Here is an 18,902-nt window from a genome sequence, read left to right on the forward strand (position 1 = left end):
ATGCACTGTAGTACCCAGCTGGCTGGGGGATCCCACATGTTAGAACAAGCACATAAAAATTGTTTGCTTTCAACTTATTTGAAAGCTTTATTACATGTTCCAGGTAAATCCATTAGGCTACATTATTCCAACAAGGTGTGGCCAGCATTGTTATAATGTATGAAACATTTCCTTCAGATTTTTGTGCTCTTGCTTTACAGTCCATATGTTGTGCATATCACAAACTGCTGTGATATAGACTCAAGAAATGTTCTGAGACTCATGTGTTGGGATTTTTTCATTTTTCTTCCCCCAATAAAGAAGTCATAGACAAAACTAGATACTCATATACAATCCACATTCAGATGTATTTGCAGCTTTAGATACACAAATACCTTTAAAATCTGGTTCCATCATTTTACATGCCTTGTAATGCATAACACATATTTACATGCCTGAAATCTATTTAGACTGCTTTATTACTCAGAGGAAAAACTACTGGAAACTACCACAAGCCTATTGATAATTCAAAAAAAAAAATACCCTTGGCATTCTCAGAAGCCACCTCCACTGCAGGTGAAAATAGACAGGATGTGGCTTGGCAATGGAGTAAGGTCTAAGATTCAGTAGGGAAAATCTCTGGAATTTTAACTCTGAGCAGGCATCTAGTAAGGTCTCTGTTAGAGACACACTCCATTGACTTACATGCATATTTCAGTGCTTTTCTAAATCAGAATTTCCTCAAAGGGCTGTTTGCTGAGCTATGTTTCACTATTTAGAGTAAGACCCAAATCTTACAGAGTAAAGGTAAAATCCCTTCCTGATGTGAACTGGGGTTATGCTGGAGATGAATTTGATACAACTGACCTGTTTGGTTTTTCTCTCTTACGGGTGGAAAATGCAGAGGCTTGAGGAGCACACCTTTGCCAATGTGCAACAGCAGAACAGCTTGCAAGCAGAATTGCACGAGTCTCGCAATCTTTCACCCAAGGCTCATTCTAGAAACCTCTTCCTCCCTCCCTCCTTCAACTGCAACAAGTGTTTTGCTTGAGGAAGGAGCAAGACCCAGAAGAGCTGCTCTCTAACTTGTGTTGCAATATCCAATCTGAGTGTTACTATCAGCTTTTGGAAACTGACTGTATAGAAAACACAGATGATGTTTGCATATTTTAATTTTAAACATCTCTGCTTGGCATAGGGATGGAACCTAATAAGGCACTTTGTTTCTTCCTCATGAATTAATTCAGCCTGCTAACTGATTTGGATAAAGCATTTTGATTCCAACTAATAAATTTATTTTCTGTGCAGCCAAAACAACTTTTGGAAGCAAAGTAAAAAGTTCTTTAGCTTGCCAGAGAAGTACTTCTATAATATCTATAAGGAATAGACCTTTTATTTTTATAACCCAGTTGTTCCACCCATGTCTTTTAAATCAATCAGATAAATTCACCTTGTTTTTCAATGCCCTGAATCCTGATAGCTCTGCACACTTGATAGGTAATTTAATCATTGTTGGTGTGGATGAACACAAGCTCAAATTAGCTTCTGAAAGGCTTAGTTGTCCCGTAGATAGCTCTGCCTTTCCACTTTTATGCAGGAACTGAGCTTCACCAACTGGTTAGCTAGAGGTGTCATTAAAAATTTACAGAAAGAAACAAAGGTGTGCTCCAGTGTCTCTCCTTACCCTTTCTACTGTTACTCTGGCAAACAAAAGGTATGGAACCTGCTTCATGAATAATGGGTCATGTAATATGCATAATGCATTTTTAATGGCACACAGTAATAACATTGAGAGAGATATTTCCAATCTTCAGACTTGCTCCACAGCCTCTCAGTAGCCTGTTCTGATTCTCCCCAGATAAATCTTCTTTTCCTCTTCTTCATTTCAATTCTCCACCTTAAAGACATGACTTTTCTCCATGAGTAGCTGCATTTCACCCAAACCAGCAACTGACACTCAAGCAAGCAGGGCTGGGCACATGGGAACACCCTCCCATGCAGCAACACAAAACATTTCAGAGGGTTTGGATCTGAGCTGCAACCCAAGAGTTGTGCCCTGAGACACCATTAACTGCAACATGCTCTGGGAGGAGATGCACTTAAACCAATAAAACACCTGTGGGTTTCTTCCCATGAAGAACATTTTTGCCACGTGTGCTGCATCCATACTGCCTCCCCAGCCATCCACCCCACCCTGTGAGCAGCACTAGACTCAAACCACACTAGTTGCCATTTGGAACTAGGATGCTCCAAGGGGGCAAGCACACATTGTTATTGTAGTTTTAAAGGTAAATGCCAACAACTGAGCCTGTTCAGGGCCTGCTGGAGCAAGGCCTGCCCAGAGAGAGGAAGGAGGGAGGCTGTGCCCGGCAGGAAGGGTCCTCCTGAGGGCAGGGGGACTGGGGGCACAGCTGCACCATGGCCAACCCATAACCAGAACCACTGGCCAGCACTCACTCCATTCACAGCAACAGCTTCCCTGTAGAATAAATACAGAGCATCACCCCCAAGCCTGCCTGTACCACCGGCTGAGCCACGCCTCGGAGCCTCCCCTGGCCTGGGTGGGACCCAGGGCATTACAAGCCTTCCACATAACCACCGAGTCTCCTGCACTGACCTTCTGCATGAATTAATCCAGCCTCATGGGCCTAATGTGGTCTTCAGAGCAGCTGGCATCTCCTGCGGTACCTGTGCCACATCCCTTCAGCCTGGCTGCCGTGATTGTGGCCGCGTTTCTGCTCCGTGAGGGCTCGGTCTGCGGCCCCGGCCTGCGCGCCCAGGGGCAGAGCGCAGCCCCGCCCGGGCGGCTGAGCCCCGGGGGACACGGCCACAGCCCGAGGGGACAGACCGAGGGGACACGGCCACAGCCCGAGGGGACAGCCCGAGGGGACACGGCCACAGCCCGAGGGGACAGACCGAGGGGACACGGCCACAGCCCAAGGGGACACGGCCACAGCCCTGAGGGGACAGACCGAGGGGACACGGCCACAGCCCGCCGGGACAGACCGAGGGGACACGGCCATAGCCCGAGGGGACAGCCCGAGGGGACACGGCCATAGCCCGAGGGGACACGGCCACAGCCTGAGGGGACAGCCCGAGGGGACACGGCCACAGCCCGAGGGGACACGGCCACAGCCCGGGGGGACACGGCCATAACCCGCCGGGACAGACCGAGGGGACACGGCCACAGCCCGAGGGGACACGGCCACAACCCGAGGGGACACGGCCACAGCCCTGAGGGGACAGCCCGAGGGGACACGGCCACAGCCCGAGGGGACAGCCCCGAGGGGACACGGCCACAGCGCGCCGGGACAGCCCCGAGGGGAACCAGCCGAAGTTCTCGAGGGTGGCAGAAAGCAGAAGCACAGGGAGGACCTCCTTGGCACCATGGCAGGTGAGTGCCCCGGCCTCGGGTTCCCAGGGCTGGGCCAGCCCAGCGGGGCACAGGACAACTCTGCTCACTGTGTTTGTCCAGAATAAATGTACAAAGCTGGAAACATGAGTATATACCCATGTGGGCACACAAGATTACATGCACATGTAAAAAGCCAGGATACCACGCTGTGCTTTGCTGGGAAAAGGACAAGGGACCCCCTCCATCATCCGCCTGCTTCTCTTTTGTATGGGCTGCGACTGCCAGATGGAGCCAGCCCTGCTGACAAGGCAGGCAGGCAAAAGGCCATATTGTGAGTCCCAACAGGCTTAAGTATAAATGATGCACCTGCTGCTCAGGTGTCCCTGCAAACTCCCAGGCACAGACATTTAATCTTGTGGGAGACATTCAAGTTGCTCCTAGGCTAAGCATGATTTCTGGCTGTCTACATTTCCAAAGCAAAGTCTTAAAATTGTGGTTTCCCCCTAAATAATTTTATAGTGATAGTCCAAGCCATGGTATACCCTCATCCTCAAAAGTGTGAATGTTTACCTGAAGTCAGTAGGAATTGGACAAATAAATACGGCAGTTGTGTTCTTTAATCACTACAGCCCTTGTGCCTGCATTCCCTCCTTGGCTGCATCTCCAACAATCGCTGTGGTGTATTGTTGTAATGGCTGACATTCACAAAAGTGCAGTCACATATTAAGTAATAATCACTCTGGACCATCCTTGATACTCTTTATTAACTTAAAACATTGTTCTAATAAATATGTACCAAGAAATGTAAGACACTCCATAAAATCTATATAAGGATATTTACAAACTTGTCAACAAAGTAAAAACAGCTTTTTTTTTAAACTGAGGTACATGCAGAGTTGTTAAGGCAAATTAAGTACATTATACTCTTATAGTAAGTCCTGCCCACCTCAGAAGGTTCCCCTTAAAATTATAAAACCAAAAACAAATATACAACTGATGCTATTGAGTATCTATTTTCCAGTTATTAGAACAAGCCCAGAGTGTAGAAGCCAGTAATGGTTCTGGACAGAAAGTCTGTGCTTTCCTGGTGCTCCTGCTCTCCTCAGGAAGGTTCACTTGTTGGATTGGTTCTAGTTCTAAGGCGTAATTCTGTGCTTTGGCTTTTCCATTGGTCTTTCACAAGCTTCCGTCTCCCTAATGGACGTAGGAAGAAGTAACCCTCCATGCTTCAAACACACTGGCAGTCGGGCCTTGCACAGAGAGAGATGGCTCAGGGAGGATAAAAAGGACCTCTCTTATAACTGTTAATGCAGCTCTTGATTTGCACCAGAATAAATGAGAGCAGGATCAGACCCAAGCTGGTACCTTTGGTTAAAAACCAGCAAGATGTCAAACTGCACAGTCCTGATCCTCCAGGTTTTCCTGACAGGAAGTCATCCAAGAGTGAACCTATTCAGCACTGGACTCAACCGGGGCAGGTGCCGATGGCTCTCTGTCATTACCCCATGTAAACACTGTTATACCCATGTTTTCCTGCCAGCTGATTCAAGCTATTGAAAACTTGAAGGGGTTCATCATGGCCATGGGAGAAACATCTTCCAGTTTGCAGATATTTGATAGCTTATCCATCTTTGGAATATTAGGCTTTATATCTAAAAGGCTTGTATTTCAGTGTTATTTCAGAAACAAGGGGAAGAGAAAGAAAGAAACCCCAGCCTTTACTTTCCCCCTTCACAGTCATTCAGGCTGAGCTGTCAACACATGGCTCTGTCCTCTTCTTTCCTCTTTGAGCTCCTGTTCGGAAAGGTAATGCCAGGGTCTGTGTCCAAGACAAGGTTTGGGTCCAGCAGGAAAGCCAAGGGGGTCTGTTCTCATAGTGTTAGGAGCTTTCTGTATTGTAGTTTGGACTCATTTCAGGCCGTGCTGTGTCTCCCGGTGTCTCCGTAAATCCACCTTTCGTTGGAAGCCTTTGCCACACAGATCACAGCCAAAGGGCTTGAAGCCTGTGTGCTTCCGACTGTGGGTGATGAGGTTGGAGCTTTGACTAAAGGCTTTTCCACACACCTGGCACTTATGAGGCTTCTCACCTGCAAGCAGAAGGTGGGAAAGAGAGAGGCTGTGAAAGAGGCAACATGCTGCTTACATGAGACCACAGCAAATATACGGTGGTACTTAAAGCTTATCAAAGAGATTTTTGTGTGATTACCTAAGAAGTCATTCTTACAAAAAGACATGCAGTTGGGAGCCCCAGACAGAGCATAAGCTGAGCTTCTACTGCAGCTGAGCAGGCCTGGACCTCGGTCAGCCCAGCATAGTCCTGGGAGCAGCCTGAAGCACAGAATGCTCTCAGGACACCACACCTTGTGAGTGTATTTGTCTGCATGGACTCTGTGCAGTTTAAACTGGCTTTGTGTCCTATAAATATGAGAAACTCCTGGAAAAGTGATGAATGCCTGACATTGATTACTATACCATCAGCATGAAGGCAAGTGGAATAGGTAGATAGAAGTTGTTAAAACAAACCCAGTGATCTGGGGTCTGTCCCCAGGGGATGTATGAGGGCCACTAAGTGAATCCTGAAGTGCAAGGTTCATCCAGACATCTGTTCTGTTCCCCACACTGCAATGCTAGCAGTCAGAACCCTGAAGTTCTCCTGCAGGCAAATAATGTAAACGGGAAGAAATACAGCCTCTAGAACTTTTACAGAGGAGTCAGTGGCAAAACTCCATGGGAGCAGGATCTAAGTATATTTTCCTACTGTTTATTATCAAATAACAAATAGAAGAGAACCCAACCACAATACCAAGCCGGATTTTCAGAGTGGCTTTGCACCTGCAGAGCCCACTGGCTTCAACTGGAAACAACAAACTCTTTGGGTGTTTGAAGATCAGATTCGTATATTCAAAAAAATAATGCAAAATGTGCTGAAGACTCATTTCACAAGTATATGGTGTATATGAAAGGAATCCCTCATTCTGTTAAAAATCTGCTTTTATACTAGCAATTTAAAAGCCCAGGCACAGTTTCTGATCTCACAAGAAAATAATCTGACTGATTCCGAATTTGTCTGAAATTCTACTTAAATCAAGCACAATTTGAAAAAGTTACTAAGGAGATACTTCTTGTATTACTCCATAAATAGTTGATTTTCATCCAACAACGTTCAGTGAAAAATCTTTATAAATAACATTTATTATTCACTGCTTGTCACCTAGAAAAGTCACAGCCAAGCAGTGCTACATATAGTGCCATTTCTCTACGTATTTGCCCTTTTTAGGCTTTACCCTTTATATCTGCTAGTGGCCGCTATCAGGAAAAAGGATTTTGGTCATCTGAACCATATGTTTGTCCAGTACAACTGATATTTCATGTCTACAGGTTCTTCCATATCTTACACTTTCATTTCCCTCTACTTCAAGTGAATGGTGCAGGTCTGAAAGGCAAGATATTCTTTTAATTATTTCTGATAAACCTGCCTTCTCACTGAATGATACTTTTGAAACTATTTCCTTTGGTGATTCACCTGCACTTTGTATTAGTTTCCATGTTTATTAGTAACAGTGAAACTTGAGAACTCTGCACCTCTCCTTCCATTCGGTATCAAACTGTAGCCATTTCTCAGAAAGTCCAGGTGGAAGTGCAGACAATCTCTGAACAAATATTTAGACTAAGACTTAGGCTCTCCAGTTTAGTGTTTGATCTAGAGGAGGAGACTCCTGTTGTTCCTATTGTAAATTGGTAGATCCTGCAAAAAGCAATGCTGTAATCAAATTCACCTGTCATTTTCCCGGGACCTCAGCTGTAAATCAAGGCCACACGAATATAATACTCTACAAATCATCTTACACAAAAGCCCTTTGAATAAACATTGGTGGATCCTATTAAGGGAACTGATTGGATTGCGAGGATTTTTGTGGGTTATTTTGCAGCTGCTGTCCATTAAACCTCCTCCAGATCACTCTCCTTTGCCCAAGTACAGCTCAGATAACATCAACAGCAGCAGGACAGTGAGAGGCATAGGGAGGTGTGTGTGCTGTCCCAGCTGAGGAGGAATGGACTGCTGCAGAGAAACCTCTGAGACCTGCCCTCATGTTGGGGCTAACACTAGCAGTTGCAAGGCTGACCTGTGTGAATGAAGGTGTGTTTCTTCATATCAGATTTCTGGTGGAACCGCTTCCCACAGTACTGGCACGGATAGGGTCGGGTGTCTGAGTGGATGAGCAGATGGGTGGACAGAGTAGAAGATCTCTTAAAACTCTTGCCACAAATCTTACAATCAAAGCTGCGTTCCTGCAGAGAGATGAGCCCATACACACACATTACACCAATGATCCCATCAGCAACAAACTGCCCAGCAGCACATGAGTGTTGCCCCTTCTGCCTTAGCAAGAACTTACACTTCTCCAGGGAGCTGGACTGGCCTACACAGATGATAACACTGCCTTGATAGCAGCACCACATGATAAAAAAGATAATGGATTCTCTCCTAGTGCTGTGCACTACTAAAATTTAATTGAACAGCTCTTCCTGTTTGCAGGAATGGCCATGTGTGAGCTACCCCAATGGACTGGACAGATTCTGCCAACAAACTTTATCAGAGGCCGGAGACACAATCACTCTATTGGGAAGCCCAACAGCTGCAGCACTGTTCAGAGGCCACCTCTCCACTGTACACAGGAAAGTGGGTGCCAAGGGCTGCTTGGGTCTCTTGGGAAATCCCTCTGGTAGGCTGAGTTCTGGCATGATAACAACTAACTGCTTTTTTTAGTTCCATTAAAATTCAAGTGTAAGGTATGTAGAGCACCTGGGACAAACAGCTTTTCAGCTTACTACATTAACATGTAAAACCAAATGCATTAAGACTTTACTGTCTCTCATCTCTCCCTCACACACTCCTCACCATCAGTTTCTTGTACCACATATAATTTCTTCTGTCCATCCCTTAACTTCCTTTGTAACTTTCTCTTCCTTCTATGCTTTCACAGAATCATTTGGCTTTAATGCATTCTCCCCAAAATGCTGTCCTTTCCATGGACACATTATGCAGTGCTGCTCTTTTCACCATTGTTTCATGGATAATGAGATATCTCCCTTCACTGTGTGCTCTGTTAATTGCACACTCAGAAAATTATAAAGAGCAAAAAAAACATTGCTGTAACTTTATCCTCCAAAAGTCAATCTGAAGAAGGAAGATTTGCCAGGTCAAGTGGGTGGGGAAGGGGAAATATGGCATACTATCAGCAGGTGGAAAATGTTACAAGTCCTCCTACCAAAATTAACCACCATATTCTTTTGGTGTGTGACTCAGTATGTCGAGACGGGTGAAGTCAGTGCTCTATACCTGAATGGTCGTTCAGATGTTCCCTGCACTAACAAAAATTACTACAAACAAAGGAAGACTCACTTCTTTGTGGGAGGGAGGAGAAAGAATGAGGAGTGCTGCATCAGAAGAAAGCAGCACTATTTAGCAGCACTAAACACCGAGTTGCTTTAGCTGTTAAAAAAAGCCAACATCTGCATTACAATTTCCAGCTCTGAGAGTGAACATTTATTATTTTCTGTTACTTCTTGAGTGCCAGAAGTGCCCATTGCTTAATACCGACGATTCATGCAAGGTCTGAAGAATGGAAACAAAGCCTGGCACACTAACTGACCACCCTTTTCTCTGATTGTCACCATGTTCTTCACCTACAACTGCCCACTGCAGCTCTCCCACATTCTCTTCCCCTGCTCAGTATAGGTCCCTACCTCCTTGCCCTGTATTTGCCTTCGTGGTTACCCCAGCCAGCAGAATAGAGCAGCTGGCCCTGGCCCCCAGCCGTCTGTCCTGGCAGCCTGCCTGCTCTCACCTGCGAGTGCACGGCCTTGTGCTGCTCCAGGCTGACTGCATGGCCGAAGGTCTTGCCACACATGTCACAGGCAAAGGGCCTCGTGCCACTGTGTGAGCGGCGCACATGCACCTCAAGGCCATGTGGTGTGGAGAAGACCTGAGGAAATAGAGTACACAGCGTCAAGGTTGCTGGGAGAAAGGGCTGGGGGGGGGGGGCCATATCCAGTGTGAGAGAAAGGAATCCCTACCTTGCTGCACTTGACACACTTGTAAGAGCCAGTGCTGATGAGCAGTGGGCGGCACAAGAGGTCAGACTCCACTTTGATGCCACCTGGCCCTTTCTCCTGCTGCAGTCCAGGCTGCGTTTCAGCATAGAGTCCAGGAGCTGCTGCTGGTGGCCGCTCAAACAGCCCCGGGCCCGGGGAGCTGAAGTCACCATACAGTCCCAGAGAAGAGCTACACTCAGCACCATAGAGGGCAGGCTCCGAGCCTCGGTCGCAGAAGAGCCCCAGGGTTGAGCTCCGCTCCAGCGTAGGGCAGGGCCTGTAGCTTTGCACAAGGTGCCTGAGCTCGGAGCCAGCCAGGCTGTTCCACATGTACGGTTTGAAGGGCACCGAGAAAGGGGGTGCTTCATCTAGGGATGGACACACAGATCTCTCCGAGGCTGTGGAAACACAAGGACATGGGAATTGGTGCGCTTCACAATCCACACTGTAATGAGGCAGAACAGTCTCGCTTAACAGTCTCTCATAAGCACCTAGACTTATGTCCAGAGCCTGACCCCTGTACTGCACTTTGAGGCTGCCCTTTCATCTCAACGGGAAGACATTTTATATTGCATATTAGGATCTGAGTGTCCAGTAGTACCTACTTACCCAATGGCTCAGCCAAATTATTTAAAGCCAACACCAATTTTGTCTATCTCCATCTCTGGATACCTTGTGTGTACACACTGATCTGACTAGCAAGACTCAGTCTGCAACTTCCTATAGTTTTATTTGCAGCTTCTTGGAAACATGTATCTACCATATCCCAAGATGGACATCAAAGCTGACAGTCCACATGTTTAAGCTCTGATGGAGACCACACACACACACACATATACGTGTGTGCAAATATAATATTAGAGGTACCAGACAGAGCAAATGTGCTGAGATTTATCTGGTCAACAAAATTAAAAAACCTTGTTGCACGATTTAATGCCCAAATCTAGACTGTTAACTTCATGCTAGAACTGACCATGACTATCCCGCAGCGTAACTTAAATAAGGAAGAGCTTCTGAGGTGCTTGCATGTTATGCTTCACTTTTACAGGAAAAAAAAAAACAAACAAACAAACTTCTCATCTGAAAGAAAATCATGGTTGTTTCAGATTGCTCTGAGGTTCTCCATATAAAGAAAATGAGTCTGCCCAAAACACAGAGCCTTGTAAAATCATTGGGATGGGCCACATTAAAACCTGAAGACACAACCTAGCAGTTGTAATCAAATCAAATTTCCACCAGGGCAAGCTCAAATGGCTTGAGCAGGCTCTAAGAGGCTTGCCTTCAGCAGTGGCATCTGACCAATGCAGTGGGCACATGAATCACACTCGGGAGCCCACAGCAGAGTCTGATATAACGGCAGGAGCACAGCCTATGAGAGGACTGTCTAAAGGCACAACTGTTCAAGGAGTTTCACATGGAGGAAAGCACAATTGGGATGGAACATGAGGCACCAGACCGCAACAGTGTCTGCCAGAGATACTGATTAATGCCCGAGGTGCACTGCTTTCACTCCTCATCATAACAGGCAGCAGCACTGGGAGAGACAAATGTCTCCACTGGATGACAGTTTTAGTGAGCCAAGGAAGAGATGAATCAATTAACTACTGAAAGAAATGCTGATGCCTTCATAGAGATACTGGCTTCCCTTATAACTTGGGCTTCCAGAGTAACCTCCTTTAACCAGAAACTTGTCCACCCACAATGGATCTCTTACTTACTCATGTCAGCTCCCACGGCTTTTTCAGCCTTTGGCAAACCAAGATAAATGGGGGTGGACTAGGCAAAGAAGGCACAATGTGTTAGGCTATCCATTTGGATAGGCAAATAGTCACTGAGGGGCTACAGAAGGCAGTAGGAAATTAGGTTAAAATTGAACTTTAAATGACTTGACTTTTTCCTGTCTTTTACGTAATTTCAGATGTTAACAGTCTCAAATTCTTCCATTGAAATTAGCAATCTTTTGGTTGGAAACATATGCACACATACCAGCTGGGACATTTGAAGAGAGTGATGAAATCAAATTAGCTGACATGGTGTTCAGCATGATTTTTCCTGTTCTGCACTGACTGCAAAGTTGTGGTCAGCATCGCATCATCTATCTTGTATCTTTGCAACCAGTTTCAGTGTTGCCATCTCTCATGATTTTATCACAAAATTCAAACCTATCTTAAAGTCCCAGCTCTTGAAATGGCATGATTTCATCAGGCCCTCAGCTTTGCTTTTGTTTGTTCTTGTTATAGCATTATTTTTTTCCTTTTAAAATCAACTTGTAGCTCAAACTATAAGAAAATCATGAAAACATTTAATGCCTCAATATTTCAACACTAGAACTGAATATCCATAAGGTATAACTTACAATCTTGATTTCTGAGCCAGCTCATTGAGTGAGAGGGAAGGCTGACCTGATTTTTGAGCCCTTGGAATTGGCAATACAGTATACAGTGAACATTGCACCACAGATCAGTTTGCGTGCAATGTTCCTTCCATCACCTCACATGCTTCAGAGCCCTCTCAACACAAATGCCGGGTATTTCCTCCCATTATATTCAAGCTATCCAAGACCAGTAGCAAAGCAACCTCCAAACTCTGCTCTCTCACACTGCAGGACATTTCTGTATGTGCCTCTTCTCCACAGCATCTAGGGGGGAGCAGAGACACAAAGAAATATTCTCCCTCATTTTAATAGAAATTCTGTGCAGCTGTTAGAGAGACTACTTCTGGGAGAAAAAAAAAATCAGAGCTTGTTTTTGAAGACAAGACAAACTCAACCTTAAATGGTTGGGAAAAGATTGATGTGCACAGCAAAGAAATATTGGAGTGTCCTCTTACACAAAACACCACACTTTCTGCACAACTCCATTACACGCAGGAAAAGTCTCTCTCCGTCTGCAGCATGAACAGGCTCATCAGGAGGTACTAATACTGCTGCACTGAGATCCCATGCACCTTCTGCATATGCACAAGCATGTGATTAGACACATGTAGAAAGTGAGGTTAAATAAAGCGATTTGCACTGGTTAACAGGTATTATGTCTGTATGTTGTATGACTGCCTATATCAGCAGTGCAGCACTCAAAGACAAAAGTGGAAGAAATACAGCTTTCACTGCATATTGAAGTGCAACCTGCACCTATGTTCACTTCTACAGATACAGGAGTGGTAGTAGTACTCACCACATGTGCCTTCAGCATGATTGAGAGCCATTATTTCTCATCTGCTCTGCCTGGCAAAGCACAAAAATTGTGCCCCATCCAGACATAATTGTAGGAATACAGTCTCTCACAACTGCATCTTGTAGAAGTGACCTAGACAAATTCCAGCTTTACACAGAACCCAACAAAGCAGCTGGAAGGCAGAGGGGCTGGAGGAGGTGAGCTGTCGGAGGAAGCCCAGCTATCTAATCCTGTTGCCACTGCCTTCATCATTAATATAACAGCAACTCTCTCAATGCACTGAGATTCATTTAATAAAGCTCTTACGTACTTGGAGTCCTATACCTTCCCGGACCTCCTGTGAATGGGATCAGACAGCCCCAGGACTGCCCACCCCACCCTGAAGAATCTTGATCTGGGGATATCATCCTCATTTTGTAAAGTTATCTTCCCTGGACAGCCTGGTGGTTGGCCAGAAGCTGATGAATCCCACAGTGAGGGAAGAAATGAGGGGGAAGGAGGAAAAGGCAGAGCAGACTTGATAAAATACCTGCTTCATTTTACATCTATCTTTTTGACACTCTGTGAAAATAGTCTGTTTCATGTGCAGAAATTTTGGTTATGTGGAAAAGGGGGAGCAGGAAAAAATCATTAGAACAAAAATTACACACATTGGTACAGTCTGTGCAGAAATATTACCAGAAGAGTAATGCAGCACTGCTGCATTTGGGCTGGCGTTTCACTTGCACAGACTGAAAGTGTCCTGTGGCTAATGCTGGACAGCATTTTGAATGTCTCCGTAATGAAGCTTAGGACTCTTGAAAGAATACGAGGCTTTAAAAATGCAACTCCACATCATTACAATTAGCCATTCATATGCATGGACACTGTAAAGACAAAGTGGGAAATGGTGGCAAACCAGAACTAAGTATTTTTTTGCTGGTGTCTGCTGTCAGTCGGTAAAGCTGACACAATTTTTCCTTCATCAAGACAAAAATTGCCCTTTTTCCAGCTGTCTCTTTTTAATTGAGGCAATAAAAAGGGGTTATATATATATATATACATATTTTTGTTCTAAAATGACATCATTGTATTTTCAAACGAGATAAGTATTTGTGCCAGGCTGGAGACAGCGTCTTCCACTGCTCCAGCCACATCAAAGGCAGGACAAGAGAGCTAGAGACAGGTGCTGCAGCCATAAGTGTGAGTTTCCTGGATTTGGGGCGTTTAAATCTGACCATCATTGGGTTTTTTCCCCCACTGGTTTTTACGAATGTGTTTTTAGAAAAGAAAAATAAACAGACATTTAAAAACCAAACCAAACAAAAAATACAAAGAAACAAAAACACACAAATAAACAAAAAAACCAAATAGCAAAAGAAAGGGCGTTAGGAAAATGTCTAGCAGGCTGTACAAAACACGAAATCAGCTGTGTTTACTGCAGGTATATAAATTGTCTGTACTGTCTAAAAAGACAGAAAAACCCTGTGTAGGCACGACCCTGCAGGAAAATGCTGGGACCTTTTAAACATAACCTGGCTTGCCTCTAACAATTAATCACAAATCAAGAAATAACACCCCAAATCATGACAACTTTCCTGCTGTAGCCTATCACCTGCTGCTCCCTCAGCAGCACAACACGGGGTAGAAAAGCAACCCGAAAGAGGTAACCCGAAAACGAGTGGAATGAACAGATTCTGGCAAATCTGGGGGAAAAGCAATAATAATTTTAAAAAGGGACAGGCAAATCTGTCCTTTATAGTCATTTGTGGGGGTGGCACATAGCCATGAGATGCATGGTCCACTGCCCCATGGCACGGGCACGGACATGCAGCTGGACCCTCGCTGAGCGCTGCTCGCCCCGGTCCTACCTGGCGAGACGGAGGGCGAGGGAGGTCTCCAGAAATCCTCGAACTCGGACACTCTGTCACAGACACTGCCCTCGCAGCTGGGCGCTGACTCGGAGGTGCCATCGGCAGCCTCGGTAAGGTGGGATTCCGGGGAAAAGCGCCCCCGGGAAGGCTCTGGATCGGGCAGGGCGGTGCGGCACAGCTCCGTGTCCTCGGGGATCTTGCAGGGGTCTGCAGGGCAAAGGAGAAGAGGGAACTCTTCAGTGTGGGTTCGTAGTGGGAGCCAGCACCTCCCGCGGCGGCCCGCTCCCGCCAAGGTTTGTTGCCCGACTCTCTCCAAGCCCACATCAGCCCCTCCGGCGTCCCGCAGGGGCTGCAGAGCGACCGCCCGGCGCCGCGAGCACCGAGGTGATGTCGGGCGGATGGGCAGTCTCCGAGCGAGGCTGCGACAGAGGGACTCCTACCTGCACAAATCTGGGCTAGCACCGTCTCCAGCCGTAGGCTGTAGTCCTCGTCGGCGGAGCGAGGCTGGTGGTAGCTGTGCGCTTTCTTGCTCTTCACTAGGAAGGACCTCGGCATGGTGGGATGCTGGCACGGCCGGTACAGCCGCACTCCCTCTCTAAGCGCCGGGCACGGCGGCGGCGAGCGTCACCCCCGAATCTCCTTCGGGGCGGCGGCGGGGAGGCGACCTGCGGAAAGGCGCCGCGCCCGCCGGTGAGGGCCGGGGGCGCCGGCCAGGAGGGGCCGCTCGCCAGGGGCGGCGCGCCAGGTGGCAGCGCGCAGGTGGCTCCGGCCACCGCCCCCGGCCCCGCTCGCCTCGCCCCCTCTTCCAGAAGTGCAGATAATTCAGCCTCCAACCGCCCCCAGCCAACGCCTTTTACCCTCCTCCCTCCCACCGTGACATGGGGGCCGCTCCGGCCACGCTCCGACAGCCGCTGCTGGATTGCGGGGAGCAAGCAGTAACAGCAGCTGGGCACCGTTCTTCTGACGGGTGAGAGCTGAGAGAGCTGCAGGGTGCAGTCGGGTGTTATCCCGTCCCTCCAAGTGGACACACAAGGCCTTCTTGTTTGCCCCTGCGCCGGCACCCACGGCAGAAGCGGCGCCAACAAATCTCCCCTCTGAAACAGCTTATCACGTCCCACCACCCTGGACGGGCTGGCCGGCGCGGGGTTGTTACCGGGATGGGAGGGGGAGTCGTTACAAACCCGACAGCCTAAACCTAGCGCCTGAGAGGCTGTCGCTGTGGAGGGACTGATTCACCATCCCGCGCGAACCACGATAACACGAAAACGAACAAAACGGAATCTCTCCTCCAGCCCGCAGCTCTCGGCGCCGCGCCACCTTGCAGTTGCGAGCACCGAAAGCCGGGGAGGGGAAAGGAGACAAGGAGGGAAATCTGCGGGATTTGGGGGCGACCGGGTTAAACAAACTACCCCGAGCCGACTCTTCGGGGAAAGGCCGGAGAAGTTCATTCGAACCCATCCAGCACCGGGCCGCCTCCGCCGTTACACTTGACTTCGCGAGTTTAATCCACATTCGTTTGGGGGGCTGGGGGGTCTTCCCTGTGTTCCCCGTTTGCAACGCTCCGAAGTCCCCCAGCCCACCAGCTGGGGCCCATGAACTGCCCGGGTGGCGGCAGGTGGCGGCACTAGCTGTGCCACAAAGCTCCGGCCCGTCCAGCGCCCGGCAGGGGCAGGGCTGCTCAGTGCTGCCGGGGAGGCGCCGCCCCCCGGCACGGAGCTGGGTGGGAGCTTTTCTGCCCGGACCCACCTGTGCCTGCGTTCATCCTTGAGCAGGGGCTAGCAGCCAGCGGGCTCGCACGGAGGGGGCAGAGAAATCAAAGCGGCCCGATAACGCGTTACCCACCCGCGCCCCGACAGCAACGGCTGCCGCAGCCGTTGCGGGCTCCCGGCGCCGGCGCCTCTTCTGCCGCGTGCTTCCCTCCAAAAGCCACGCCGCGGAGGCGCCGCCGGCTTCCCAAGGCCGGAGCTGGCTGGGCAGGTGCCGGGCCCGTGGGAAGGCGAGTCCCACAGCCCACCTGGCCACCGTTCGCCCCGGCTCCGGCTAGCCGCACCCACCCTGCGGCCGTCACTGCGGGGGCGCGGGGCTGGCCCCGGGCCGCGCGGCTGGGGCAGGGCCGGAGCGGCGCGGGGTCCCAGACGGGAGGAGAGGGGTCGCTGCCCGCCGGCAGCTGCCCACGCGAGGCGAGAGAAGCGAGAACGCTTACCCATTTGGAGGGCCGAAGAAAGCTGGGCTGCAGACGGGGTATGCGCGGCAGCCTGCTAATTTGTGTGACTTTAATTTTAGCCTCCCTTTAAGGAGCAATGGTGCTTGAGTTGGCTTTTTTTTTTAACTTTTCTGTCTCTCTCAACTCCTTCAGAGCTCGGCCCCCTAAACCACAAATTCCACTTCCTGAGCGTTAGTTAGGAGCTTCTGCAAAAGAAAAAAAAAAAAAAAAAGAAAAGAAAAAAAAAGTTACAAAAAGCGCCAAAGCCTCACAAATCAGTAATGTTCTCCGCCTCTGTTTCTCTCTCAGTTTTCCTTAAATGAAAAGGTCTTACCGTATTCCACCTCACAGAGCTCGTTGAAGTGACATCGAAGTGTCATTTTGGAATCGGGCGTTTCGATTCTCTCGGGGTTCTGCTCTAGAAATTACACACATCTATCTGAACTATTCTTGGATCCCCTTCGACTTCCGCAACGAGAACAAGTCACAGATTCAAAACACAGATTGATTCGGGCGGGCAGAGGGCAGGGGCTGGGGCAGCTGGCGCTCGCCCTGCCCGCTCCGCGCCGCATCCCCTGCCCTTGGCCCGGCCGGGGGGAGCACACTTCCCGCCGCCATCGGGCCGTGCATAGCGGTGTAATCGGGGCTAAGGCCGGGCCCTGGGCGACGGAGACCTCTCCCGGACTAGAAATAGCTTGTTGTGGAAAACTCTTCTGGGATAAATACGCCCAACGGCGCTGAAAATACCTTAAGACCCAAGCCTAGAGGTTTGCTCATTTCCCTTCGGATTTAGGTAATGGTTAAATATGGAAGGGGTAGGCGAGAGGTGCCGTCCCCCCGTCCCGTCCCGTCCTCCCCCCCTCCCCCGGCTGCTGTTGCTTGACAGCGATTCAGACTAAGGCGAAAGCGGAGCGGAGCCAGGCAGTGGGGAGAGATTGTCCTCCTCGTCTGCGTGCCGGTGCTCAGGTGCTGACTCGGGGAGGATCCGTGGGGCACCGGCGAGGAGAACGGTAACGGGATTCGCATCAGGCAGCATCCTGCGCCTGTGGACACCCCTGAGTTGCACAACGGGAAAGCCTGCTCCCTTCTGCAAAAATAAAAAGGTTCGCCTTGCTATATGCACACACACGACCCCAAAACACAGTTTTCCAGGTCTATCTCGGATTCCTAATGCAGCCAGGAAGTCAGGCTTAGGTCTTTATTATCTTTCTGAGGCGGTTCTGGGCTTCGCTCTTAGACATCTCAGGCCGTCAGCAACTTAATTTCGGTGTCTGTAGGGTCGAATAAAGTTCGACTCTGCAGTGAGCGAATCGAGGTTTAACACAATTTCCCGTTCAGAAACGACAGAGACAAACTTCAGCCTCCTTCACGCTCAGGAGTATGCTGACTCTGGGACTAGATGCTTTTTTTTTCACCACCAGTCCCGAAGCATTTACAGAAAAATTAGCCACTTGGTGCTTGTGAGCGCCTACGATTCATAGGACTAGCCTGATTTCCCAAAATCTAACTAAGCAAGTGAACACCACCTCGAGTAAAATTGTCCAACAACTGTGTGATGTTTTACTGTGACACAAAAGGAAGCTGAAGAACACGACTGATACCTTCATTTTTGCCGGAAAGTTCCTGATGCTGGGCACAGCAGTTTTACTTACGGCATCTGTGTACCGCGGTCGCCTTGGTGCGACCGACCTTAGGTTGATTACTCCGAAGATCATTCACACCTTCAGCTTCAAGAATCAATGCTGGAATCAGTAGAAATAACCAGATTAGAACAACTGGGTGTAATTTAATGTATGCGTCTTCATTGACTCACTGTTACTTTTTTGCAAAACAGTCTTTCTCGTTTGCCTCTAAAATGGGATGATAAATTCATGCCCTTTCGTTTACCTTGCTACACATCTCTTCGACTTGTAATGAACGCACCAGAACACATTAAATTACTAGTAACGCTCATAAATAATTGTGACCTGGTAACAAGAAAATACACATTCGTCTTTATATATGTAAATTCAAAATGTGTACAGGTGCTGCTGTGGGCTGTAAGGCGTGGTGATCTCCGTTCGGAGGGTGCTTGCAACCTTCCAGGAAGCGGGATGGGCTGCTGGGCGCCGAGTGGCTCCGCTCGGGCTGTCCTGCGGGAGGCATCCTGCTGAGGAGCCCCTTGTGCTCAGCCCACCTGCGGACGGCCCTTTCTCACCTACTGCTGATTAATCAGGTGAAACCCCTTCCGCAGAAATAAAAAA

The 18,902-nt window shown here is 48.5% G+C and overlaps 1 protein-coding gene across 1 annotated transcript; it reads right to left on the reverse strand.

The window, feature by feature from the left end:
- Positions 1–5,242: 5,242 nt before the first annotated feature.
- Positions 5,243–15,011, reverse strand: GFI1 (growth factor independent 1 transcriptional repressor). Its single transcript, XM_021529888.2, has 6 exons — positions 14,837–15,011; positions 14,454–14,606; positions 9,413–9,828; positions 9,184–9,321; positions 7,459–7,624; positions 5,243–5,421 (listed from the first exon to the last, which is right to left on the reverse strand). The coding sequence occupies exons 1-6, from the start codon at positions 15,009–15,011 to the stop codon at positions 5,243–5,245; spliced, it is 1,227 nt and encodes a 408-aa protein (XP_021385563.2).
- Positions 15,012–18,902: the final 3,891 nt, after the last annotated feature.

The sequence above is a fragment of the Lonchura striata genome, chromosome 9 (genome assembly GCF_046129695.1).
Source record: "Lonchura striata isolate bLonStr1 chromosome 9, bLonStr1.mat, whole genome shotgun sequence".
NCBI lineage: Eukaryota > Metazoa > Chordata > Aves > Passeriformes > Estrildidae > Lonchura > Lonchura striata.

Coding starts and splice junctions, on each gene's coding strand:
- GFI1 (XM_021529888.2), bottom strand. CDS start 15,011: ATGCCGAGGTCCTTCCTAGTGAAGAGCAAGAAAGCGCACAGCTACCAC. Junction 9,829..14,453: donor CTCGCCCTCCGTCTCGCCAG/GTAGGACCGGGG, acceptor GTGTTTCCACAG/CCTCGGAGAGATCTGTGTGT. Junction 9,322..9,412: donor AGTGTGTCAAGTGCAGCAAG/GTAGGGATTCCT, acceptor CTATTTCCTCAG/GTCTTCTCCACACCACATGG.